Source organism: Sorex araneus, chromosome X (assembly GCF_027595985.1).
Source record: "Sorex araneus isolate mSorAra2 chromosome X, mSorAra2.pri, whole genome shotgun sequence".
NCBI classification, from domain to species: Eukaryota; Metazoa; Chordata; class Mammalia; order Eulipotyphla; family Soricidae; genus Sorex; species Sorex araneus.
Window position 1 is genome coordinate 250,812,034 of NC_073313.1, and position 27,392 is coordinate 250,839,425.

General features: G+C 56.2%; 1 protein-coding gene across 1 annotated transcript in view; it reads right to left on the reverse strand.

The window, feature by feature from the left end:
* The window catches only part of TNS1 (tensin 1), a 241,668-nt gene that overhangs the window by 82,841 nt on the left and 131,435 nt on the right, over positions 1-27,392 (reverse strand). The window contains 12 exon segments of the mRNA XM_055123162.1: positions 4,599-4,715; positions 6,383-6,448; positions 9,503-9,632; positions 10,128-10,203; positions 10,390-10,450; positions 11,238-11,350; positions 16,474-16,557; positions 18,298-18,362; positions 18,977-19,099; positions 20,432-20,482; positions 22,467-22,638; positions 24,723-24,772. Coding sequence (XP_054979137.1) covers positions 4,599-4,715; positions 6,383-6,448; positions 9,503-9,632; positions 10,128-10,203; positions 10,390-10,450; positions 11,238-11,350; positions 16,474-16,557; positions 18,298-18,362; positions 18,977-19,099; positions 20,432-20,482; positions 22,467-22,638; positions 24,723-24,772 — 1,108 coding nt within the window.

The window sequence follows — 27,392 nt, forward strand, 5'->3', positions numbered from 1 at the left end:
TACGGCTTCACAGTGTCACCCGGGGTCATCGAGCCCTCGGTTCTGGCCCAGCCGCCCGCCGGCTCTGAACCCGCCACACTCCGAGGCCAGGCAGCCAACAGACAGCCCTTCAGGAAAGGCCCCCCGGGTCCACCTCAAGGCCGGGGGACAGAGAGAAGCACAGAACTGTGAGCCCACAGACTCAGGGCACGTGCCTTGGTCAGGACACAAGGGGAGACTCCAGCCTTTGGGGGAACGTGGAAGGAAGCTGAGGGGAGGGGGCGGGGTGAGGCCAGCAGGACAGGTCAGTGCCCGCCCCCCATGGTCTCACTCACGTGCAGAATGGAATGGTCTGAGGAAACCAGCGGCAGCACCAAGTTGGGAGCCAAGGAAGTGGGTACAGCGTGACACGCCCCCATCTTACCAGCCGAGAAATGGCCCAGCACCACTACTCATGTCCAAAAGAGCACGCACCGCCGAACAGACCCGTGCTGAGCAGGCTGAGAACTCTGAAGCCTCCTCGGAATGGGGGCAGGCAGAGTCCCCCCACCCCTTTCTACCCAAACGCCCGGCAGCCCCAGCCACCCTGGGGAACCCTCCAACACAGAAACCACCCAGCCCCACCACTGAACCTCGTCAAACTGCCAGGCCACCCGCCATCCAGCTCACACGTCCTTCTCTCCCGGAAGGGAGCATAACATGCCGCTCGCCATAACCGCATGCTGCCAGACCCCCGTGCTAGGCTGTTTCACTCGGGGCGCCCTGGAGGAGGGTGGGTGAGATCCCTCCCCGCCCTAAGGGATTCAGGCTTTGCATCCGGAAACCTCCACAATCCAGCCACCACCACATTCAGGGCCGCTTCCCAGATGCTCGGGTCGAGCTTCACCCATGAGTGAATCTATTCCTGGACTATGCGGCCGCATTTGTGGCCACGCAATACTTCAAACCTACACACCCCACCACATTTGATAGGGTTCAAAGTAGGAGACAACCAATCTTCGACGGAAATATACATTTTTACATATATATACATATATGTGAGTATATGGGGGCAGAGAGTCTCTTGCCTGCATGCCTGGCTGTCTTCCCCGGGGCCCCTCAGAGGGGATGGGCTCCAGCTTCCCTCCCCACCCCAAGCAGAGTTCCTGGTGGCCAAAGACCACTGGAACCTAGCTGCAGCCATGCTGGAGGCTCCTCTCTACACGTTCGGACAGGCCTCATGCATGAAGGTACCGGCAGAGGAACCCAGGTGTGTGTAATCCTATCAACGGTCAACATCCAGAGACTTAAAAGCAAGCTCTCAGAAGCGCTTGGCCGCAAGTGGCCGCACAATATCTTTAGCCTACTTCTCCCTCTAGGAGAAACTGGCAATCTTCTGAGAGTAGTTTCCTGCCCCCATGGGACAGCCTTGCAAGCTTTCCATGGTGTATTCATAAGCAAAATCCAGTAACAAGCTGGATCTCATTCCCCTGACCCTGAAGAGTCCCCAGTGCAACATCGTTAGGAGGGCCAAGTCGAAATAGACTTCTAAGATCTCAGGGAAAGGACGAAATGAGATGTTACTGAGCCCGCCCGAGAAATCGGTGATTAACGGGATATTGTGATTGTGATTGATTGTGATATATATAAGCACAAAAGACTCAATCTTTAACAGCATGTTAGTGATATATTATAGAAGGGGTTAATAGTCCCTGGATGAAATACAACAACCCCCACACTCTTTTCTCTAAGTTTTTTTTGTAGCATTTTTAGCAGTTTTTCATAACAAACAATACAAAATATATTATTTTGGTTCTGCTTTGAAACAAGGATGGGGTTCGGGATGGAAACACTCAAAATATGGTGGCAGGGAGGTGTAATGGTGGTGGGATTGGTGTTTGAATATTAGATGTAATCAAATATTGTGAACTACTTTATAAAATAAAAAAATTTAAAAAAAAACAACTGCCAGGCCACCAAATTGTCCCAGATTTATAGGTTCTGGCCACCTCAGAGTTTCATACAATCAGCCCTGTAGGACCCCAGCAAACCTAATGGGCAAGTTGCACAGAATCCCACCCAGCTCCGTGGGGGCCACCAGGAACCCCAGGGGCTCAGTCAGCACCAGCCAGCACAGCGGACCCTCCAGATGATGATTTAGCCACGGCAGTGTGAGATACAGCAATGACCACAAACTGACTCTGACAAATCTAAGTTTTGCCTGTAATACAAAGTCAATTTGTTTGTGCCTGAAGGGCAGGGGGGTGGGGGCCAGACTGGGCTGGTGGATGGAAAACAGGACATTGGTGGAGGGAAGGTCATACTGGTGGTTGGATTGGTGGCGGACCTGAAACAGCTGTACTATGAACAGTATGCTGGTAAATCATGGTGTTATAATTAAAAACAAACGTTTTAATCATATGCTCTTTGTTACCAACAACGGAAAACATACAATCTAATGATGCCATTCCAACAGGTCTGACTGTTGGAGGGAAAACTCCAAATAATGATAGTGAGTTTCCTGTCGAAAATTGAATGTAATCAAAGTAAGGAGAGAGTAAAGTGAAAATCATCTACCGTCAGGCAGAGAGGGATTGTGGCTTGGGCGGGGGTGGGGGGTATGCTGGGGTTATTGGTGGTGGAACATGGGCACTGGTGAAGGGACGGGTGTTTGAGCATAGTATAACTGAGACTCGATCCCAAACGCCCTGTAACTGTTCTCACGGTGACTCAATTAAAAAAATAAGTTAAAAAATAAAAACTAAAAAAAAATAAAAATAAAGTATCCCCCCCCAAAAAAAGAAAGAAACTAAGAAAAAAAAATAAAAACAAATGTTTTATAAAGGGGAGAGAGTTCATGCTTCCCAATGATTAGGCCAAGGGGCCCCATTACCAGGCCCCCCAATAATAAAAATCATCAGGGGCCAGGAGATCTAGTACAGTAGGTAGGGCACTTGCCTGGCACGTCCCTGACCCAAGTTCGATTCCCGGCACCACAGAATCCCCCTGAACATCCCCGAGTAGGTTTCTGGAAGTCCCCAACACCACGCCTCCCACCCTTGCACTAAATTGGCGAGGAATCACCAGGAGAGACCCTCCACCTGGGACCCCTCCCCAGAAATAATAATCATAAAGAAAACCACAGCCATCCAATGACGATCCCACTGACTCCTGGATGTGCTGAAGAGGGTCATTCCCCCAAGGGAAAGGGAGGGAGGGGTGTGCACAGGGGTCATTTGGGGGTGAGGAGCTTTGGTGGTGATCCCCGCAGACAGAGACGGGGGAAATGAAGCACCTGAACCCCCACAGCATTGTAAGCCAAGGAAGAGTCTGCGAAACCGTTCAAGTCAGTACGAAGCTATAAGCTGGCGGCTGGACACCCCCCCACCCCCCAGCCCCAGGGACACAGGCGGGAGGTGAGGGGGCTCAGCTCGCTCAGCTGCTGCTGGCCTGGGCTCCCGCCACGGCAGCCCACCGCCCGCCACCTTTCCTTGAAGAGGGCCTCTAGGACCCTCGTAGAGATGGGGAGGCAGCGGGGTACAGGGCTTCCCAGTTCCCACCATCCATGGTTCCAGAAGCAAGTCAGAAGCAGCTGCCTCCGGTCCAGTCCCAAACTGGGATCCTGAATTCGGGGCCCTGGGCACGCCCAGTATGGAGGGCCTGACCACCCCCGGCCCCCGTGTTCAAACACACCGCAGAAATCAATGCAGGTGCTGAAAGTAGATCAAGGACCAAACACGATGACCTCTCAGTGTCTGTGTTGCAAGCCACAATGCCCAAAAGTAGAGAGAGAGTATGGGGAATATTGTCTGCCATGGAGGCAGGGGGAGAGTGGGGAAGGGGGGGTATACCCGGGATATTGATGGTGGGGAATGTGCACTGGTGGAGGGGAGAGAGTATGGGGAACATTGTCTGCCATGGAGGCAGGGGGAGGGTGGGAAAGGAGGGGTATACCCGGGATATTGGTGGTGGGGAATGTGCACTGGTGGAGGGATGGGTGTTTGATCATTGTGAGATTGTAACCCAGACACGAAAGCTTGTAACTATCTCACGGTGATTCAATAAACTTTTTTAAAAAAGAAAAAAATAAATCACTGCATATCCCTGCAGACCTCCCGGAGCCCCAGCACACAGGCACGGCCCACGCGCCAACATGCTCTGCATCCCCTACGCGTTTGCATTCTGCAGTTCTTTTTCTCCAGGACAGTGAACTGACGGGTTCGGTGCCCACATGCACGTGTCTTTGCTGACTAATGAACGAAAGCCGCTAGGTCTCCCGGGGCTGGGCCTATACTCAGTGCCCTCTAACTCAGGCAGCACGCAGGGAGACATCCCACCCCCGAGTTTTAAAGGCGCTCACTAAATGCTGGGTACACAGCTCTGCAGGAGTGAGGGAGCACAAGCTCCACTCAAGGCCACCTCCTCCAGGGAGCCCTCAGTGCTGCTCTCGAATCTCACACATACACACACACACACACACACACACACGCATGTGGGACTCATTGCCACGGGCAGGCCACAGCCGGGCGGTCTCCCAGCCGCATTCTCAGCTCTGTCTTCACTGTACAAAGCTCTGCCTCCGCGCTCTGCCCACGGGGCCAGCAGCTCTCGCAGGGGCCTGCGGCCGGGGGCCCACTTACCCTCCATGCCCTCGTCTCGATGCGCGCTGAAGTTGTCGTAGGAATCCCAGCGGATGAGCGGGTCGGAGGTGTTGTAGTCCACAGACACACTCGGGCCGTTCTCCAAGTGCTCCATGCCTACACGCCAGGGCGGGAGAAGGGTGAGGGGCGGGAGGAAGACCGGCAGGAGGACAGACAGCGGAGTTTGTCAACCCACCCAGGTCAGCGCCTGGGGGTAGGGGTGGGGTGTCCTAGACCTCTGCATAAACAGAGACCCCAGGAGTCTGGTTTCTGATTTTTTTTCTTTTTTAATTAAAGAACTGTGATTTACAAAGTTATTGATAGATAGCTGTGTGGTAAGCATATAATATTTCAACACCAAATGGTTTCTGGATTCCTAAGAACTCAGCTGACCTCAATCTCCAGACCACATGGTGGCAGAGGAACTGAGCTGTCCCTCCCCGGGTCCCCGTCTACCCAGCAGACTGGCTGTCACACCCACAATTTGCCTCCGGGCTCCGTCTTAGCGCACCAACAGCCCTGGCCCAGAGATGCCCAATGGACTCCCAAAATGGATTAGTGTCATACAGAGATGTCTCTGGAAACCATTGACAATCTAGAAATTTACATTTACAATCGGCCGCACGAGCTCTCATGCTATTCAAAATGAGCAATGGAAAATAAATTATCTAGCTTCTGCCCCTGGCAGGTAGGCTTGAATGGTGGTGGGAAATTCTGAGCAAAACATAACGCCCAACATTAGAGAGAGAGTATTGGGGAAATCTGCCTTAGAGGCAGGGTGAGGACTGGGAGGTGGGTAGTGGGAAGTGTGTCCTGGTGGAGGGATGGGTGTTCCATCATTGTAGGGCTGACTCTCAAACGTGAAAGCTTTGCAACTTTATCTCACGGTAATACAATTTAAAAAAAAAAAAAGTAATGTGGGGTTCATGCCCAATTCAAAGAGCTTAATCAATGGCTGAACAAAGAGCAGTACTCCTACATTATTAAAAAAAGAAAACAAAACAATTCAGCTGACATCAGGGAAAACTGGGACACGATACTGGGGAGTAAAGATACCCCTTTCCCCCGGGAGACGAGGTATCTGACCCTTTTCTGTCTCTTGGGGTGCTCCAGAAGACCCCAGGGTGGGCTCAGAGCCAGGAGAAGTGGGCCGAGGCTGGCAGGAGAGGGCCGCAGGAGCTGCCTGAGCCCGACACCATGCCCAGAAGAACCCAGCGGGTGGCGACAGGCCAGGCTGCAAATCAGGCGCTAGGGCGTCCTCCTTCCAGCCCAGCCGCCCTGCACTTCACCTCCTAGTCTCTCCCTGATAAGAGGGAGAACAACTGGTCCCCACACAGAATCTCTTGAAGGGCTATAATTAATGATTGGCCTCATCTCGAGGCTAGATCAACTCAGTGCTCAGTGAGTCCCACCCACCCGCACCTTTGGGAGTGCCCCCAGCCATCCACACCCTTGGGAGTGCCCCCAGCCACTCCGTCCAGTGCCCGGGGTGCCCAAGCTCCGAATATATCACCAAAGGATGACCTAACAGGGCCAGAACAGTTTATCCTTCCCAGTGCTTCTCTGTCAGTTCTTTTATTTTTACCATCCAGAGATTAAGTCACGGGTTTATGTTTAGCTGGGGGTCCTCCAGGATACCCAGGTCCTTTGTGGCCACCGGCCTCTCGGTCATGGACAACTGATGGTTCTGAGTTGACCAGTGGGAAGAGGGGGATGGTGGTGGGGAGGTTTGGGATGGGATGGAAGGACGGGAGCGGGCAAAGGCACGTGAACTTGGACGATACCTTGAATTTTCTCTGGTCCGTAAGAAAATACAAACTCCACTTTGCCATATTCTGGAAATCGATCATCTGGAAGAGAAGGCGAGACGAAAATGGGCTGTCAGTTCTCGAGATAAGACTCTTTATGGGGCCTGAGTGAGAAGACAGCGGCTAGTGTGTTTGCCTTGCACGGGACCAACCCGTGTTCGACTCCCGGCATCCCATATGGTTCCCCCAAAGCCAAGAGGAGTGATGCCTGAACACACAACCAGGAGTAGGCCCTGTGCACAGCTGGGTGTGGCCCCAAAAACAAAGCAACAACAAAAAAGACTCCTTAAAATTTTTAATCTAGGGGCTGAAGTGATAGTATAGCAGTTAGGGCATTTGCTTTGCAAGGAGCTGACCCCAGTCCTATTCCTGGCCCTGACACCCCAGACAGTCCCCTGAGCCTGCCAGAAGTAATTTCTGAGTGCAGAGTCAGAAGTGACCCCTGAGCACTGCCAGGTGTGGCCCCAAAGCCAAAAAACAAAAAGTTTTCATCTAGAGAAGATTATAGTTACGTGGCTATAGATACAGAATAATGTCTCTGAGGAGACCCAGAGATGCGGAATAGGTACAGAGAGAGTGAAATCCAGCCTGATCACTCTAGCCCAGTTCCAGAGCCAGAAAGAGGAACTTCGAACCATTTCTTTTTTTGTTTTCTTTTTAAGTCACACCCAGTGATGCTTAGGGGTTACTCCTGGCTCTGCACTCAGGAATTACTCCTGGCGGTGCTGGGGGACCCTATGGGATGCCGAGGATTGAACCCAGGTCAGCCGCATGCAAGGCAAACGCCCTCCCCACTTGTGCTATCCCCCTAAGCCCCTCTAACCATTTCTACGTCTGGTTCTGAAAGCAACTATGTCTAAGGCTTTCCAAATAACAGCCACTTTGGCTTAATGCTCCTATCTGAAGATTTGGCAATTCTGACATAACCTCAATTTGGAAATTCACCACTCTAATGAGGAATCTTTTTACTCATTTATATTATTCCCATTATTACTCTACTTAAATCTTTGGTTACTATTGATTGATCACTAGGGTTAATCTATGGAACTCAAAACACTACAGCCTTTAATTTTTCTATTTTAAAAAATTGAATCAAAAATGGAATCACTGTGAATGACAAAGATATTTATGGTTGAGTCTCAAGTGTATATTGTTCCAACGCCCCTCCCTTCACCAGTACCCACTACCTCCACCAGTGTCCCCAGTTTCCCTCCTGTCCAGCCTGCCTCAGTGGCAGGCACTTTTCCCCGCCCCCATTGTCCTAGTGCTCCCTTCCCTAACAACCCCCTCAGCCCAGCCCTAGAGGCAAGCTTCCCACAGAAGGCCAATTACTCGCTCTCCACTTCTCTCACCACTGGGCACCTGAAAATCGCCTGCAGAGAGTTTTCTTTATATCCCACATACGAGACTCTGAGTCTGGGTCTGAGTCAGCTCCTCTCCCTTGACTGATTTCACTCCACATGGTACTCTCCAGCCCCATCCATGTTGCTGCAAACTGCATGCCTTTATCTTTTCTTACAGCCTCTGTTTCTCCATCTGTCCATTTCGATATTCAACTCCCCCCCCCCCAACACACACACACATACCCATAAGGGGAGGAAGTTTGCCTTCTCTCCCCAGCTCCCCCTAGATTCCCCCTTTACTCCATCGGCTCTTCCTTGTTTGCCCTTGGTAAGATGGAAACATTTAGGCATCTTCCACATTGGCCGCCCTGGTTCCAAGAACAGGGACATATCATCAGAGAAACATCCTTCTCCTGTACCAGTCTCACCTCACTGGGGGACCATGTACCCCCTCACACACCACCACCACCACCCTTAAGCTCCAGCTCCACTTTCTGGCTGAGCTAGAGAAAGATCACTGTCCACTGACTGAGGGCAGAGAAGTTACAGCTGGGCAGTGTCCACTCACTGTGGGTACCATTTCAGACTCTTCTGTCCCCCCCTAACTGTGAGCTCCTTGGAGGTCTGCACAGACTCACCAACTTCCTTCCTGTGGAGTCCCCAGGCTCTGTCTAGCACATGCCTAGCACTGGTGCACAAATATGTGATACTTAGGGGATGAATGGCAAATGGGTGGAAAGGCAGATGGGTGGGTTAGGTTTATGGATAAATGGACTCGGACGGTGGGTGAATGGGTGAATTATGGGTGCATGGAAGGGAAGAAGGGTGGATAGATGATGGAGTTAAGTCTGGATAATAGATGGATTGGTGAAGGATAGAAGACAGAGGAATGCTAGGTAGACAGATGAATGAGTAGGTGGATAGACGGGTGTATAGATGAGTGAGGGGATGGATGGATGGGTGGATGGGTGGACGAATGGATGCATGCATACATGCATGGTTCATGAGTGGTACATGGGTGCATGAATGGATGGATGAATGGATGGATAAATGGATGGATGGATGAATGGAAGAATGGGTGGGTGGATGAATGGAAGAATGGGTGGATGGATGAATGCATGCATGGAAGGATGGATGGTAGATAAGTGAAAGTACATAGCTACATGGATGGATAACGCGATGGATGGATGAGTGGGTAGATAAATAGGGGTATACATATATATGGATGGATGGGTGAGTGAGTGGACAGATGAAAAGATTGAGTGGGTAGATAAAGGTTTGTATGTACAGATGGTATGGATAGTGGGTAGATAAGTGATGTGGATGTATGAATGCATGGATGAACAAGTGGGTAAACAGAAGAACGGGTGAGGCTACGAATAGATGTATAGATACGGATATGTCCCAGGCATAAGTGGTGTAATATAAATAAAACCTCAAATAGATAAACAGATGTCTCCTCTTCCTTCAGACAATGGCTTCCTCTTCGCTGAAGCCCCTGCACTTGATTATTGCTCTTCCCTGCTGCTGAATAATTACTTCATTGGCTCAATGAACACACCTTTTTGTTTGGTTTTGTTTTTGAACTCTGTGTGTGTGTGTGTGTGTGTGTGTTAAATTGAAACTTCCTTAGGAAGATGTGAGAGGAGAGAAAGAAGGGAGATGTGCTCTAGAGTGAACACGGGCAGCAAAGCAGCACTGAACAAGCAAGCGCGATTCGTGCTCTAGCTTGAAGAGCAAAAGCTCAACACACCTTTGAAAGCATCATCAAGGTCTTCCTTCCCGAAGACGACAGCCAGGTCGTGGATGGCGCAGGTGTGGAACTGCACGCGGAAGATGACGTCCCGAGTGGGGCTCCGGAACTTCTTGTGGTAGCACTTGAGCTGTGTGGGAAAGAGGCAGAGCCCACCCGGGGCCTGAGAAGGGAGGCGGGGGCCGGGTGTGGCCTGGTCCCAGTCCTCAGGGGGGTCTGGTCCCGAAGAACCTCCTTATCATCTGCACTGGCAACGCTAGGGAAATTTCTAGAACAGCAGAGCCAGGCTCGCATTGCAGGGAGAAAACTATTCTCCCTCACACTGGCCACTGACTACAGGTCCAACCAAGTCAGGGTGGACAAAGGGGAAGTGGATCAGAAGCACAGAATAAAAAGGGAAGAGAGGGGACGGGGTCCGTGTGACCTTCATAGCCAGGAGGCTGCGGTGCACACCCAGGTGTGACATGGTCCGCATCCAGACAGTGGGCCAGGGAGACGGAAGCCAAGCTATGCGGGGGCCTGAGAGCCCCCCAACCCCCCACCCCGGGCGGAGGAGGCAAGAGGGAAGCCGGAAGAGAGGAGGAGTGAGGAAGTGAGGGGAAGCTCCAGGGCCTGGGGCACTCACCAGGATGTCACCCTTCAGGAGCAGCCCGGGCTCGATGGTGATGCAGATGCTGGTCTGACTGTCCCCCTGGACATTGCTGCGGGCACGGGGGCAGAGGGAGAGAGGGAGGCTGAGGGGGCCTTCTCCCCACCCTGCCCTGGGCCCGAGAGCTACTAACCCAAGGTGCCCACTTCTGCCCCCCCCCATTAGCCACCCCGTCCCCTGGCCTGGCCCACACCTCGGGGCCTGGCCTCCAGGCCTCACAGCCCCATGGGGTACCTACTAGATGCCAGACGTGTAGACAGGTTGCATGGCCTGGTAGATGCGGAGAAAGGGCCGACACCCTAGAAGGGAGGGAGGGGTATTGGGCTAAGACCTCAGAAATGGAGAGGGAAAGAGTGGGGTGGGGGAGAAAGAGTGAAGGAAAGAGAGGAGAGGAGTGGGAGGGGGGGGGGAAGAGGAAGATGATGGAAAAGGAAAGGGAACGTGGAAGCATCCTGCCAACTTTCCATCTTGACCGGCCCTGAACTGCTCTCAAGGGTCGAATTCCACCTGCCGAGCCAGCTTCAAACTCACTTTGCAAAGAGCAGGCTGGGCTTGGAGAAAGAGGAAGTGGCACAGGGAAGACCCCAAGCCCGGCGCTCGCCCACAACGGACCACCCGACCCTGTTCGTTCTTGTTGTCGCCGCCCCACAGCCATGGCTGGTGCTGTGGGGCCCCTCCAGGCCCCTCACGGAGGTGCTGTGGGAGCCATACCCCGACCAGGGATCAAAGCCAGGCCTCCATCCCTCCCGCCCTCCAGACTGCTTCGTAAGAGGAGGTGGGAGGCAGGGGTGTGGCTCAGTGGGAGAGCCTCCCTCAAAGGCGCGAGGCCGTGAATTTGATTCCCCCCAGCCCCCCACCCTCCACATCTGCCATATTCTCGTCAAGGCCCCAGGGCCCCAGACCCCAGGTGCTATGGCAAGTGTGTCATCTCCAGAGCACAGCAATCAAGGGGACAAACCCAGACATCACAGTGAGGACAACAACAACAATGAGAAGGAACAGGAGAGACAGACAGACAGACAGACAGAGAAGATGGATGGATGGGTGGACGGGCAGGGGAAGGGAGCCAGAGGCTTGGAAAGGTACCTCCTTTAGACTCGAAGTTGGGGATGCCGTGCATGATGACGTGGTGTAGGAACAAGGGCTTGTTGTTCATTTTGATGGAGCCAGAGAGCAAACCGCTGAAGTAGTGCACGTACCTGGAGCAGCAGAGGGGCGGGGGCAGCTTCAGCCCGGGGAGGTGGGACTGGAGCAGAGACATCCTCGCTCCCTGGGTCACCTGGCCTATCCCCCGCCCCCCCCCACCCCATCCCATCCACCAGGCTTCCTGGCATCATCTACAGTCTCTGGTCAAGCGCCATCAATGCCTCCTTCCCTAGCTCCGGGTACCAAACTTCCCATTTAGGGTTCTCTGCCGCCCCCTGGTGGTCAACTCAAGTGTTTCTTTCCTGCTTCTCTCCCAGCCCAGGAATCTCAGGATGGACCAAAATCCCCCCCAACACACACACACACACACACACACACACACACACACACACACACACACACACACACACACACACGCCCCGCACATCCCTGAAAAACTGCTCCCTCCCGCACAATGCATGCAGGCTGATCATCCATGCAAGGGCTGGCTGTGATGGTCTCGACCCCCCCAGTGCTCACACCCAACCACAGCCCCGATTCTGTCCCCACAGACCCACCCACCAACCAAGCCCAGCGCGAGTTTAGTCCTTTATAGCCCTTCACTTAGGTTTTGCAGCACCCTGAAAGGCACAGAGCACTTCACTCTTCCAACACCTGTTTCTAGGATGAATAGCACCCGCCCCCTGTTCTTTTAAGAAAGATCCTGTTGGAAGGATGGTGGGGCGGGCAGTCCCTCTCCCCTCCTTCTCAAGGAGAGAGGAAAGTCAGACGCACACACGGCAAGAATGCCCCCGGCGGAAACGGGGGCAGAGAGAGAAGGATTCTGAGTCCCAGCACGTCCGTAGGAGGACAGGTCAGTCCCCTGGCTGAGCCTCTTCTGATTGGCCGGAGGATGCCACGCCGGTCCACTGAGCCCATCAGCGTGCATCCCGAGACAGAGGGAGCCAATGGGGCTCCTGAAGGTGGGTGGGGCCAGCACCCACAGGGTCGCGACAATGGGCCCCTTCTCTGTCTCTGGGCACTTTGGCCCACCTCCAGGCCTCTGGGTCTCTGTCCCTGGGCCAGGGTGGAGCCACGTTGGACAGCCCGAGCCAGATAATCTGATGGGCAGCACCCGCTCCTATTCAGGCCCCTGCTCCCCCCCACATTACTCAAACCGGAAACCCGGAATGGCGGTTCCTATCAGAACTGGGGATCGTGCCAACAGGATGTGTCCGTGTGCTGGGGACAATGGGCCGAGGGGTGGGGTAACAATGAATGGGGTGGTGGGGGAGCTGCAGGCCAAGTCCTGCCCACCCTCCCCCTTCTCTGCCCTGAAGGCAGGGACAGGGAGGCAAGTGCCCAGTAAGCTCAGTAGTTACACTTTCACATTTGGGCACCAACCAGCATAGCTACCACCCCCCCCCACACACACACACGGCTGCCAGAAGCAGATGTGGGTGCCAACAGGACAGGGAGGGCAGACGGATCATGTAAACACTCACACACACACACACACACACACACACTCGAAGAGGCTGCTGCATGTGCACACAGAGCAAGGGGCACCCCCCAAGTCACCTCCTTTCTGAGCAATGACACTGAGCCCCCCTTTTTTCAGCTGCAAGGTGAGACCCCCCTGCTTGCTTTCCAAGTCACGCGGTGCCATCCGAAAACCACGCTCCTCTGTGTGCGTCCCTTTTTCTTCAAGGTCCGGGGGGTGCCTGCAGGTGAGCTGACTAGCCCTGTCCGGTGAGCCAGGGTCTCTGAGAAGTCGGTACTTAAGCAGAGTACTTTCTGCCTGAGCCTCCTTCCCTGCAAAGATGCTCGGTGACCCTCAGCTCGCTGTGTCTGGGGGCGAGGGGGGGGCAGGTTTGCCTGCATGTAGAAACACCCCATTTCTTGAGACAAGAGGGGCTTGGGGAGGCGGTGTACACACACAGCATCACTCGGGAATGTTCCTGGCGCTGGGCTCAGGAGTGACCCCTGGGGCCCGCTGCGAGGCAGGCGAGAGCCATCCACACGGAACTACCAGCCTCCGGCCGAGACACTGCGTTTCTTCTCGGCGCTGTCCCAGTTGGCATGTGTCACCTTTATAGGCAGTGAGGGGATCCATGCTCGTCTCCTGCCACAGTGGCAGAAACAGCCCTCAAAGGCACAGCCCCCTTCCAGCAGGGCAGGATGGAGGCAATAGGGTGTGAGTTGAGGGTTCCCAGCACGGAGAAGTGGAAAAACACCAAGACCTGGAGACCGAGGTCCTTCTTCCGAGAGGCTCCAAAGTCCCCAGGAAATTCAAGGTCTGGGGGTGCCTGCAGGTGAGCTCACACACAGCGAGAATGCAAACGGGGGCAGAGAGCCCAGGGGAGCTCATTGGGGATGAGAGTGGCAGGTGAGGAGCACTGGGGGCTGAGTCCTGCCTTGGAGCTGGATTCCCGCCCTTCTTGGGGATTTCCCCCACTCAGCACCACCTCCCCCAGCCTGGCTCTCCCCCTGCTGTCCTGCAGATCAGAACTCACTAAATTGCATTTACCTGCCATGCAGAACCCCACGGCAGTTTGCAGGATGATGCACGACCCGGAAGCACTCCCTGGGCCCATGGCATACTGCTTCCAGGTCTAGTCTGGCTCCACCATGCTCCCTGCAGACCCTGGCCAGTTCGGGGGGATCCCCTTCCAAAGGAGACAGGCTCCTCCTCTGTATGAAGGGGACTCCTACTAGATTATCACGTGGCTGCCCATTATTGTCAGTGTGTGCTCAGATTCACCTTCTCCAGGAAGCCTTCCCTGACCAGCCTCATCCAAACAGCCCCGCTCTCCTCCCTCCTTGCCTCAGTACTCAGTGCTCCCAGACACCGTCTCACCCGCACAACCACATGCTCCCGTCCGCCTTTCACAACAGAATATCAGCTCATTAAAAGCCAAGGGTTCACCAGACCCCGTGCTAGGCTGTTTCACTTGGGGCACCCCAGAGGGGGACGGGTGAGAGCCCTCCCCACCCCAAGGGACCCAGCCCTGACAGCTGAAAATCTCCAGAACCCAACCACCGCCACGCTCAAGGCCGATCCCCACAAGCTCGGGCTGAGCCTCATGCACAAGTGAACTGTTTCTGGACCACGCAGCCACATTTTCAGCCACACAATAACATCGTAAGATACACCCTACCCATTTTCCAAGAGCCCCACACCACATCTGATGGGGTTCAAATAGTAGGCATCCAATCATAGAGGGAAATATATATGTATATTGTATATATACACACATACATTTCGCATATTATTTACAGATACATATGCGAAAGTTCACAAGGTTCAACCTTTAACAACATGTCAGTGATATCTTATAGGAGGTCTTAAAGACCCCCACCAAAACGGAGCAGTCTTCACACTCTTTCCTCGATACTTTTTTATAGTATTTTCAGCTGTTTTTCATGACAAACAATACCAAATACATTATTTCGGTTCTACTTTGGGACAGGGATTGGGGTTTGGGATGGAAACATCCCAGATACGTTGGTGGGAAGGTGTAATGGTGGTAGGATTGGTGTTTGAATCTTACATGTAATCAAATATTGTAAACGACCTTATAAAATAAATAAATAAATAAGAGTCGAGGGCTTTGCTCTGCATGCAGGAAGCCTGAGTTCACTCCCCAGCACTAGTGCTCCCCTGAGCACTGCAGGATGCTCCAAAACATAGAAGATTTTTTTATTATTATTTAATAAGCTAAAGATGAACAAACAATTTTGTCTGGTTTCACAAGGTGCCAAACAATGCTGGGATGAAGTGTGATGCGTAAAATGTGCTAAAGGAATGAACGAACCCCGTCCTACTCCCAGCCTGGGCTGTGGCAGGCTCTGTCGCACCCAGGGGTGCGGGAGGGGGGGTGGAACCAGTCTTTTAAGCTGCTCCCCTGGCAGGTGACCTTCTAGGGCCTCGGCAGGCAGGCACAGTGCCCACCCCAGTGACGGGCACCGCCCTGCCGGTCCAGGCTGGTGCTGACCCATTGTGGCTGCAGGGCTGAGACCCACCTGCCTTCTTGCACCCACAGAGGCCCCCACCCCAAGAGCCAGTGACCAGGACCCCCTGTTGGATAACACGGGGTTGTCCTTGCTCCTCCCGCAGGGAGCCACTCCCACAACAGTGCAACTGAGGCACACCCCATTCCACCAAGCACTAATAATAATAGCTTTTCTCTTTCCTTTATGTCATTTTCATGGTTTATTTAGCAATGTCCTTTTCTGTACAGACACAGGAAGACAGTTGATGCTATGCTATGTAACATGGGAGTTAATTGACTGAAAAATAATATTTACTCCTGGGAATCCATATTAACTTGTCTTAAGCCTCAGTCGCTCTTAGTTCCTAGCACTCCAAGAGCAGGGTCTGAAAGCCCTTGGGCCAGATAAGATCCGGAGCTGCTGCTTGCAAAACAGACCCTCTGCTCCTAAAGACTATGATCCAAGAGGTCTTCTAACCCATTTTGGCACCCAGAGCGGCTTCTTACAGAAATGCATCTAGACTGTGAAGTGAACTAAAACATCAGAAATCCAAAACCTCATAGATGAAGAGCTCATAGAATCTTCATCCTCAGCAATGAAAAGAAATTATTAAATGCTGCATTTTCAGCAGGCCTGATTGTTGGGGGAAAATTTCAAACAATAATGGTGAGTTCTCTATTGAAATATTGAATGTATTCAAAGTATAGAGAATAAAATGAAGATCATTAGCCACTCAGGTGGGGGGGGGTGGGAGGGGGGTATATTGGGGTTCTTGGTGGTGGAACATGTGCACTGGTGAAGGGATGGGGTTTCAATCATTATATAACTGAGACTTGTACCTGAAAGCTTTGGTTTTTTTTTTCCCCACGGTGATTCAATATAAAAAATTAAATTAAAAAAAAAAGAGCAGGGTCCGAGCGAGGGACTGGATGGACCCAGGGCAAGCTGTGAGCTACCCTGGCATCAAGATGGGCCAGGCCAAGTGCTGTAATACTTAACTCTAAGTTAAGAGCACGGTCGTGGACACCCTCCCTTCAGGCACACGGCCCCGCTGGGCTCCCCTGGGTCTCCCTAAGCTCTCCCTGCTCCTGGCCAGCCGCTGACCACACATGCCGAGTGCACAGTCCTGGGGTGCCCCCCCGGCCCCCGGCCCACCTCAAGGGGGCGTGCATGCCTAGATACACCCTTTCCAGACACCCACCTCCTCTGGGACGGCTGGCCGATGGGCACGATCTTATCTTCATAGAAGCGCTTCATGGCGAACCGGTCCAGGGCCTGGTCGGCGCTGTGGGAGAGACAGGGTGAGGCGAGCCCCCCACCACCACCTCACCCCTGCTCCCAACACCCTGGCTTGGGAGGGGTCCAGCGTCTTCCTCCACTGATGGCCTCACTTCTCAGCCTGTGTCGGGGGAACCGGGGACCAAGCCATTCTGATCCAGCCTCTCCCTCCCTGCCCAATGAGGGAGGACAGTCTCACCCTCCCCCCCACCGCCGGCTAGGGAGGGCCACCCAGATTGCCACTGTCTGAGTCTCAGCACATGGGCACAGAGCATCGGAAGTGCTCCCCACCGGAAGTACTCCCCACAGGAAGTGCTCCCCACAGGATGTGCTCCCCGTGGAGCACAGGTGAGGCTGGGCTGGCTTCCTGCAAGGATTTTTGTTTGGTTCTGCTTTGGTGGGGGGGGGGTATCCTATATGGCGGTGCTCAGGGCTTACTCCTGACTCTACACTCAGGGATCACTCTTGGTGGGGCTCAGGGGACCAAACAAGGTGCCAGGGATTGAGCTTGGGTCGGCCACATGCAAGGCAAATGCCCCCCTCCCCGCTATACGATCGCTCCAGCCCCTCTCCAAGTTTTTAGACCACCCTCCTGCTGGCCACTCCCTCAGAACATTCTACCCATCCTTACAGAGCATGTGAAGGGATGCTGCAAAACCCAGAGGCCCGGAGAGCACCCCATCCCTCTCAGGAGAACCCCAGCGTCTCATCAAGGCCAACAAGAAGCCCCCTCATACTCCCACCCCCCTACCCCCGGGCCAGGGGGCTCTGCCCTTTCCTGCCACACCTCCCATTCCTCCCTCCCTCACTCCCTCCCTTGCTCACTCCTCAGCCCCTCGCAGCCCCGCGCACCCTCTCCCCAGCCGAAGCCCCCCGGCCCTTGAAGTTAGCCCATCTCTCCTCCCCTTATTCTGTTCTCTGCTCGAATATCAGCTCCTCAGGGAGTGCCCTCTGGAGGGGCAGAGAGAGCACAGGGGTGAGGGTCTTGCCTGGCACACAGCCCCAGTGCGAGCCCCTGGCTCCACAGTCGGGAGGGAGCCCCGCCAGGAGTGAGCTCTGAGCACAGACAGAGCCAGGACTCAGCCCTGAGCACTGCGGGGTCCGGCCCGTGTCCTCTGGCCACAGGCTCCTCCCTCCGCTCTGTCTGGGGCCTTGTCACCTGCTTTGCACATGAGTGGTTTTATTTGCTCAGTATCCACCAGGGTTTGTGCATGCCCCGGGCTGAGCCCAGGGCCGGGCACGGAGCTCTGGGGCTCAGCTGTGTGTGTGTGTGGGGGGGGGGGGGGAGGTGAATCCTCATCTCTCCGCAGAGACACAGAAAGGGAACCTCCACCGGAGTGTCCCACTCCTGCTTCCAGGAGGAGGAGAGCCCAGCTGGCCATAAGAAGGCAGTGGAGGAAGGGGAGCTTCTGGAAGGTTCTGCCAGACCCAGCCCTCTCAGACTCTTTCCCGACTCACCCAGGGAAACAGACGTCGGAAGGGCAAGACAATGTCCCAGGAAGCTTGTGGGATGGGGGGACCCTCGACTGAGCCTGCACCCCAGGCTGCCCCCAACTCTAGATTTGGGGGACGGGGGGCTCTCTTACCCCCACCCCCAGACTGTGAGTCCCTGTTCTCTGCAGGGTCCAGCCCGGTCTCAGATCTTCTCCTGTCTGTCTCTTTCCTCCCACCTCGAGGAAGGGGTGAGGCCAGTGGGCAGGCGGAAGGAGGCATCAGTAGCCAGCGATGCTGGGCCGGGGTCTCCTACCTGGCCGAAATGTTGCTGTAGTGCATGTAGGCGGCGATGACAACACCGATCCTGCCTCGGTTTCCCTGAAAGAGCCCCAGAGCACAGAGCCGATTATTTCTGTGCAGGAAAACAGCGTATCCCAGCAGGTGTGGGAGAAAAGTGGGGAAGGACGGAGGAGGGGGAGCAGGGCTGGGTCCCAGGAGAGGACCCCCCGGAAGGCGCCACAAGCGGCCTGGGGCAGAATCTATTGTTCCCCAGTAAGGAAAACCAGAGCACAGCATGCACGCTAGGTAGGCTGGGCTCACATACATACACACGCCACCTGCCACACGCACCCATGTTCACATGGGCACACACGCCCACATTGTGCTGTACATGCTCAGATGCACACATGTCAGGCATGCACAGGCACACGAACACACATTTACAGCTGTACACAGGACGTGCCACATGTGTGCAAATGTGCACACGCAAAGATGTGCCCCCTGTGAGCGTGCACCCACGTGCATATGCACATGAGATCACACGCACGTGTGCATACACACGTTTACACATTCCCTGCATGTACACACAGGCAGGCGAGGGCACTCCGCCCTGTGCTTGGCATACGTTTACGGACCACATGTGGATATATGCAAGGCCACGTGTGTGCACACACACACATGTGCACGCCCATGGCCTGGGGTCCCGCTCTGACCTTGTTGTGCAGGACCACGACGTTGTGGGGGTCGGCGTTGAGCCAGGTGTCCATGGCCTTGCAGACACTGCAAATCTTCTCCAGGGCTGGGGTGTGGAGGTCGGGCCAGCCAAACTCCAGGACCTACGGCCAAGCCGGGCGTGGGTGAACGGGCACCATTGCTGAGTGCGGCAAGGGGCAGCAGCACCCGTGGGCCCCCCACGAGGCCCCGAGAACAGGCTGGTGAGACCAGAGACCCATGCCAGCCTCGCCCAGAGTCTCCCCGAAGCCTTCGCTTCCTCTCTGGGTGTTAACCCCAAGGTCCTATGCACGCGGCGCTGACCTCGCAGGGTACCCCCTGCTCCCCCAGACAGCCCCGCCGCCCGGCTCAGATTGCAGGAAAGCAGAGAGGAAGGCCCATTCCTGGCATCCTCGCTCACCCTCCCGACCCTGGGCATGCTGACGAGCGATTTTTCTGGCCAGCTCCAGGAGCCGGAGAGACGGGGCCCAGCTGAAGCCCAGCTTCCAGCTCCCAGAACCACTTTTAAACTCAGAACTTCGCTCTTATTCATTTCTTTATTTCCATTTTTCTGTTTTTGTTTTGGTCTGAGGGTCACACCTGGCGATGCTCAGGGCTGACTCCTGGCTCTGCACTTGGGAATCCTGGTGGGCTTGGGCGACCCTAAGGGGAACCAGGGACTGAACCCGGGTCGGCTAAAGGCAAGGCAAGTGCCCTCCCTGCTGGGCTATCGCCCTGGCCCCTAAACTCAGAGCTTTAAAGCCACGGGAGAACTCTTTTCCCTGGAGGTCTCCGAGTACCGTGTACTGTGTGACAACACGGAGCTGTCATTTTTTTTTTTTTGCTTTTTGGGTCACACCCAGCAATGCACAGGGGTCACTCCTGGCTCATGTACTCAGGAATCACCCCTGGCGGTGCTCAGGGGACCATATGGGATGCTGGGATTTGAACCCGGGTCGGCCACGTGCAAGGCAAACGCCCTACCCGCTGTGCTACCACTCCAGCCCTGTCATTTTTTGTTTTAGTGGGTCACGAGCTGTAGCTTGGTTCCTACATGTGTCTCATCCACAAATCAAACTTTTGCCATAAGTCTACGTGCATAGAAAGAACACGTGAGACCCAGGACTGGCTGTGGTTTCAGGCACCCACGGGAGGTTTGAGCAACTATCCCCCCACCCCCACCCCACCCCCCCACACACATACACACACGTTACTCTGTCCAGCATCTAAAACAAGGCAGCCCGAGCGGCTTTGTGAGTAGGAGTTGGCCGGGGGCTGCACCCGGCTCTCAGAACTAACCCCTGGCTCTGGACTCAGGAATCATGGACCCGGAGATGCTTGAGTTGACATTTCAAATTGCCCCAGCACCTCCTCCCAAGCATCAAATGTGGGAAGCATGGGGGCCAGTGAGCCCCTCTCTCCCCCCCAAGCCCTACCCCTGCGAGCCAGGCGCTCACCTTGGTGTGCAGCTTCGTGACGTCAGCTCTGCGCTCAGAGAGGTTGAAAAGCTAGGAAGGAAGGGAAGAGACTGTCAGGAGATGCCCCCCCACCCCCGCACATCCTGGGGCTCTGGACCTCCCCAGAGCAGGACGGAGGGCAGTCGACACGTGGGCCTGGGGAAAATTCTAGAACGGACGGTGAGAAGGGGAAGGGGCGCTGTCTCAGGTTCCATGTGCGACCCCCTCTCCCGCCCCCAGGAGGGCATCGTCCCACATGGATGTGGCCTGAGACCCTTGGCCCAAAAAGATGCAGATGCTCTCAGAGAGGTGCCCCCTGACCCCAGGGAGAGGCCTCCGTCCCAACCCCCACACCATCCTGGTTGGGCCTCTCTGAGCCTGCGCACTCCCCCCCCACCCCCCGCCCACAGCTGCCCCCACTGTCTCCCCATGTCACTGCCACTCTCCGTCTCGCTGCATCAGAGCCCGCTCAGCTGGCCCTGGGCTCCCTGGGGGCAGGACGGTACAAGGCAGCTTTAGGCAGAGCCCCCTGGATTCTGAGCTCCTGAGAGCAGGGGGCATCTCAGAGGGTTCCGCTCCACTTCTGAGCCCAGAAACAGGCTGCGTTAAGTTAGCCACACCTACAACTGGACAGTCCTCTGCTAGCCAGATGGGGCTCGGGCCTTCACAGCTGAGAGCCAGCAGGCGGGAGAGACAGACAGCCCAGCAGCTGAGGGGCCGCCTTGCGCAAGGCTGAGCCCAGTTGCATTCCTGGCACCAGAAGGGGTGTCTAGGAGAGATCCCTGAGCACAGAGCCAGGAACGAGCCCTGAGCACTGCCTGGGGTGGCCCCAAACCAAGAAAATCAAACAGAAGGAGGCACCTCTGAGGTGTGGCTTAGCTGGCTCCTCTGCCAGTGTGCAGCGTGCGTGCTCCTGACACCCACTGCAGGGAAGGGAATGGGGTCAGAGAGCCCAGGGGCCGAGACCGAGAGGGGCAGCCGGGCAGCACCCACAGCCTCCGGCCAGGTATCAGTGGCAAAGTGCACCCCAAGTAGGCAGAGGAACTGGCTTTGGCCCCGGGCACCACTGACAAAGAAATGAAAAGGAATGAAGCCCCACCCTTACCCAGGCGCCCCATGGCTGACGGGGGTGGGGAGCCCCAAAGAGTCCCACAAAACTCCACACCCACTCAGATTGTGCACACATGTACACACATACACACTCATAGATTGTGCACACATGTGCACACATGTACACACATACACACACACTCATACATACACAGGCATTCCCATGGGCCCAAGCATGCTTGCACACACCAGCACAAGACAAGCACATGCACGCATCTGCACAACCCTGATACCTCACAGGCATGTGCATGGCCCTATGCACACATGTATACAACATATACACATACACATCCCAACGTACACATGCATGCACAGACACACATCAGTATATGTGCACACACATGTTCACGCACCCCAATAGGCAGACGCAGGTGTACCCACACCCACATTCACACACCAATTTGTATGCTCAGTATACATAGATGTATGTGCATCCATGTGCATGCCTCAATCTCCACATATATGCGCCAATATGGGCGTGTACATGCGCACACACACCAGCATACAAATGCACACATGCATCATATGCATACAGCACTATGTGTGTGCATGTCCCACTATGGGCAGGTATATGTGCACACACATGCATGCCCTAGTGGGCATGTACAAGCAACTCTCACACACACACACACACCAATATGAATGTACAGGTGCATGTGTGCATACCACCACAGGCATGCCTATGCACACGAACACACGTGTGCATGCGCACACACCCGTGTGCTTAAGTACAGGCAGGATAAAAACAAGTGCCGAGGTATCGGAGCATTGTATGACAGAAACCCAACTATGGGAAACTTTGTAACTGTGTATCTTATGACTCAACAAAAAAAATTAGTAATTAATTTTTTTTCTTAAATAGACAAGTGCCCGGGGCCAAGGGTGGGTGGGAGGGAGCAGGCAGGCGCCTACGGCAGGGGCTCACCAGGTAGCTGCCTCCATGCTTGGACTTGAGCATCTGTGCCACCTCGCGGAGGTTACTCCGGAAGTTCTCCTCGTTGGTGGTGCTGGGGAAGGACACGGCGATGATCCGCTCGGTGACATACACCAGGTCCAGCTCACAGCTGTCCTCAGAGGCCCGGCTCACACTCATGTTTCTGGAAAGACAGGAGGAGGGGGGGAGGGGCGATTCTCCCTAAGAATCCAGACTCCAGGGCAAGGCACACCCCGCTGCACCCCGACACACCGTGCATGGCCCCCAGACTCAACTCCAGAGCACGGAAGCATCCGGACTCAGTGCCCTGGGCTTCCCCTGCTGGGCTGCAGGGCCAGGAGCTCCGGGAAGGATATGGAGCTGGGCGGGCTGTACCAGCCAGGACCTGGGGCACCTCAGAAGCTGACCGCCTGGGCGCCCGTACGAAGACCCGTCCCTCCTGCTGGCTCCGCCTCCACCCTTGGTTCCAGAGACTAGTGCCAGGGCTTGAACCAGGAGTGGAAGCAGCCAAGAGCCCAGAGGTCGAGTGTGACCCACCACAGCAGCCTAGTCCGGCAGGAGCTGGCCCCCCGGTAGGTCCTGGGTAGGAAAAGGGGAGACGGAACTCCCAGCCCCTCTCCCAAGGGAGGGTCCTGGCTAGAGGAAGAAGAGCCAGACCCGAGTACTCTCCTCCAGCTGCCTTTGGCGGCCCCCCTCCACACCCCCCCGGGGCTCCCAACCTGGACCGTACACAGGAAGAGGCCTGGGGAAGGGGCAGCTCAGGTGACACGCCCGCACCTGGACTCCAGGTACGCCAGACCCCAGAGTGCATTCCAGGCGGGCTCCAGAGCAGGCCAGCTCCTGCCCTCTGCTCCCGGGCTCTCCCAGCTGCTTCTCGGCCTTCCTGAGCCATTTGCCCCCACCTCCCCCAGGATGGTCCCTCGGGCTCCAACCCCAGGGCATCACCACGGGAGGCCAGTTCCCTAGGGCCCCTTCAAAGCCCCTCCTCATCCAGGAAATACAGTGGAGAACCAGAGAACTCTGCAAGCTAGGCACCGGCATGGGGGCTGGGGTAAGAGGAGACAGGGCTGGGGCCCGACAGGCTGAGTCAGATGGGGCCGACCCTCTGCAGCCCCTCCCTCCATCCCCCCACCCCACCCCTCCCCGATGCCCAGAGTCTTGGACCTGCTACCCAGGGAGGATGCAAAAGCAGAACAGCGTCACCTTCTGGAAAGACTCGGAGGGGCAGCCTGCAGCCACCTGCCCTACAGGAAAGAGGGAGCGACTCATTCGCTTTCAACCTGTGACACCTGCCGTAAGACATGGGTCTGCAGACCGGTGGCTGACACCACTGTCCGCGGCAGTGGGTGGGCAGGACATTTCTGCAGACACGGACTGCCCCTTGAGAACAACTGCCCTGAAGAAGGTTGCAGCCCCCCCAGGCCCACGCACTGAGGTCCTGTTCTCATTCAGCTCCGGACACCCAAGGGCAGAAGGGCTGCAGCCAGAAGGCCCTGACACATGAACAAGGTCCGGGTCCCCTGGGGACCCCCCTTTCTGCCCCACCCACCTGGACAGAGAACTTTCCACGTGGTAAAGAACAACACTTCCCCCTCCCACCCACCCAGACAGACAGACAGATACACAAAACCCTCCTACAGGGAGAAGCTGGAGTTAGCACCACGCCAGAAGCCAGTCGGACCTGAATGCAAACCCCAGTGTGACCTCTTGGTGGTCACATGGCTTTGAACCTTTGACCCCTGCTCTCTGAGACTTGGTTTCTCTTTTTGTTGTTGTTGTTGTTGTCATTTTTGGTTGTTTGCTTTGGGGGCACACCGGGCGCTGCTCAGGGGGTCACCCCTGGCTCTGGACTTAGGCTCGGGGTGGATTGAACACGGGTCAGCCACGTGCCAGGCCAGCGCCCTCCCCACTGTGCTATTGCTCTGGCCCCAAGACTTGGCTTGTCCATCTGTCGGGTGATAAATCAGAGACCCAGGAGACGAGCTCACCAAGGGGCACACTCCGAGCGGGCCTGGCTGGAAGCTGGAGCCCCACACAGGCTGTTTCCAGATGGCATCTCTCTCTACACCCCCCGCCCCTCCCCCCGACATCTCGGCCCGGCTCTGGCCTTGCGGTCTACTCCCCAACCCACCCCGCCAAGGTGACTCCCATTCTCGGGGCCCCAAAGACACGACCGGATGCCAACACCCAGTGACCCCTCGCAGGCACCCCCCACTCCCAACCCCAGGCCCCCGTAGCCAGACCTACCTGGTGGGCTGGGGATGGGGCTGGATGTTCGGGGTGACTTTCGTGGAGCCCTGGGAAAGAGAGAAGCGCATGAGGGAGGAGGCAGGCGCAGCGCAGCCAGGCTGTGGGCAAACACAGATTCTCCTTCCTGTGCCAACATTCCAGCCCAGACACCCCAACACCCCAGCAACGCAGTGACCCAAAGCCCAAAGCAAGCAAGGCAGTGCTGCAGTCACACCAGCACCCCATAGGCGCAACCCTCCCTGGGCCAGAAAGGGCCCCCAAGGGCTGAGAAAGGCCCGCCACAGACCACGCTCAGTGCCTTTGACCTTAACCCTGCACACATGAGTGGCCCCCGCCCCAGCAGGGGGCCTGACGCCCCCCGAGACTGGGAGAAGACACTTCTCTGTCCGCCGTTCCCTCAAGCCCACATCCCCGGGGCTGGAGCAGTAGCACAGTGGGTAGGGCGTTTGCCTCGCACGCGGCCGACCTGGGTTCGATTCCCAGCATCCCATATGGTCCCCTGAGCACCGCCAGGAGTAATTCCTGAGTGCAGAGCCAGGAGTGACCCCTGTGCATCAATGGGCGTGACCCAAAAAGTAAAAAAAAAAAAAATCCTCATCCCTTTCCTGGGCTACGGGGACAGATGTAGGAGTGTCAGTGGCAAAGGTCCAGCCAGCGTCTGAGATTTGGTGACCCCAGTGGCTCTGCCAACCGAGCTCCCGGGATGTTGCAAAAGGCAAAGAAAGGAGGCATGGAAGGCACACACGTCCGTCGGTGTTGCAAACACGCCCAAGGACAGTTGCCCGGGGCTGAGCACATCCCTCTCACGCATGAGATCCCAGGTTCATCCCCACGTGGGTGTCCTGAGGACCCATGGGTGCAGCTCCAGTGGCCCCCAGCCACGCAGGGGCCCCATAGTATACCACATCGCTCACAAGAGGGTTAAACCATTCGGTTTAACCCCGCAAATTCATTTATTACATTTAATTTAGGGGGGAAAAAAGCATAAGGGTGGGGTGGAGAGATAGTGCAAGGGTGAAGGCGGCTGCCCTGCACACACCTGAGTGTGGGTCTATCCCCAGCACCCCCTAAGGTCCCGCCCCCAGCACACTGAGCGCCCCTGGCGGGGACCCCGAAACAAACTAGAACACAAGCTGGAGGTTCAACGCTTCGCCTCCACAGGAGATGGAAGATCCACCTCACGCTCACCGCCAGCTTGCTCCCCATCATCCCAGCCGCACGCACGCACGAGGCCAAATCAGCACCCCAACTTCTGGATTCACGTGAGCGCCAGGGATTAACAGAGGTGAAGGCGCTTCCTTGCCGGCCCCTGACTGGGTTGGAGCCTCAGCACCACCAGGGGGCACTCCTGAGCACAAAGCCAGGCATCGCTCCGGAGCATCACCCGGCTGTAGCCCAACTCCCATCCCTCCACCCCCAAACAGAGTAAATCCCCAAGTGAGACCCCCCTCCCCGAGACCGCTCTCAGCCTCCCTGTGCCTCCCAGAAGCCAGGGCTCCCTTCCCTGAGCACCAAGCTGATCTCTCAGGAGACCAGTATGCCGAGGAGAGAGGAGAGAGAAATGGGGGTGCGCAAGACTCACCCTGCAGGCTCCAGCCTCCGATGCGGGGGCGACCCCAAGAACAAGGACCCCCGTGTCTCTGGGCCCCGCTGTCCCGCAGAGAAGCCGCTATCGATATAGCCCACCGCTGCCGGCCAGGCTGAGCCCCGCGTCCCGCGGCAGGCCGGGGCGGACACTCAACTCCCAGCAGCCCAGTGGGGCTGTGGGAGGCGACGTTCTCTGTCCCCCGCCGCCCCCCGCTCCCCTGGCCCCGAGGTCTCGGGTCTACATGAGTCAGGCATGGAGGGGGGGTGTGGCGGGCGGGACGAGAGGTAGCCCTAGAGGGGAGCTGTTGTTTGCAAGCCCCCACGCCAGGCGGTTCCCAGACTGCGCCCGGCACTTCATCCAGCGCCAGCTCGGCCGTCTGATGAGGAGTGGCTGAACGCCCCCAGCCCCTGCCCGGCTCCAGGCCCCGGGCCGCCCCCGCTATAAATAGCCCCCCCGGGGGGCGGGGGTGGCTCCATCTGCAACTCATCCCCAGCACTTTCGAAGGACTCGGTCACATCTGCTTCCAGAGAGGCGCCCACAGCCCGGGTCCCAGCCGGGAGCTGCTGCAGGGAGACAGACACCAGGGGACAGAGAAGGGCTTGGAAAGGACCTGGGGACGAGGGGGGGTGGGGTTGGGAGGGGGGTGTGTCCAGGGCACCTGCAGCAGCTGCCCCAGGTAGTGGGGTTAGTAGGGCGGGAGTGCTGGTTCCCCTTCCCCCCCACCCCCCAACATTACAACACTCCGCATTCCCCAGCCTCCCCACCCAAAAGAGCCAGAGAAGACAAATAAAAACTTGGCTCGGGCTGGCCAAGCCACCTCGAGAGGTGACACGGCAAAGTCCCAGCCTGTTCGGCTCCCCACCCCACCTCCAATGCCAGGGCCGGCCAGGGACAGGCCGAGTGGTGGGGGGGGTGGGGGAGAAGGAAGGAAATCATTGCGGACAGTGACCCCACGTGGGGGGCGGGGCAGGGCGGGGACAGGGACAGACAGCTGGACGGTCAGCTCCTGGTGAATCACTGGCCGCCCTCGAACTGATGACGCTTCCTGTTTTCTCCAGAGTTTGGGGGCATGTGACAGC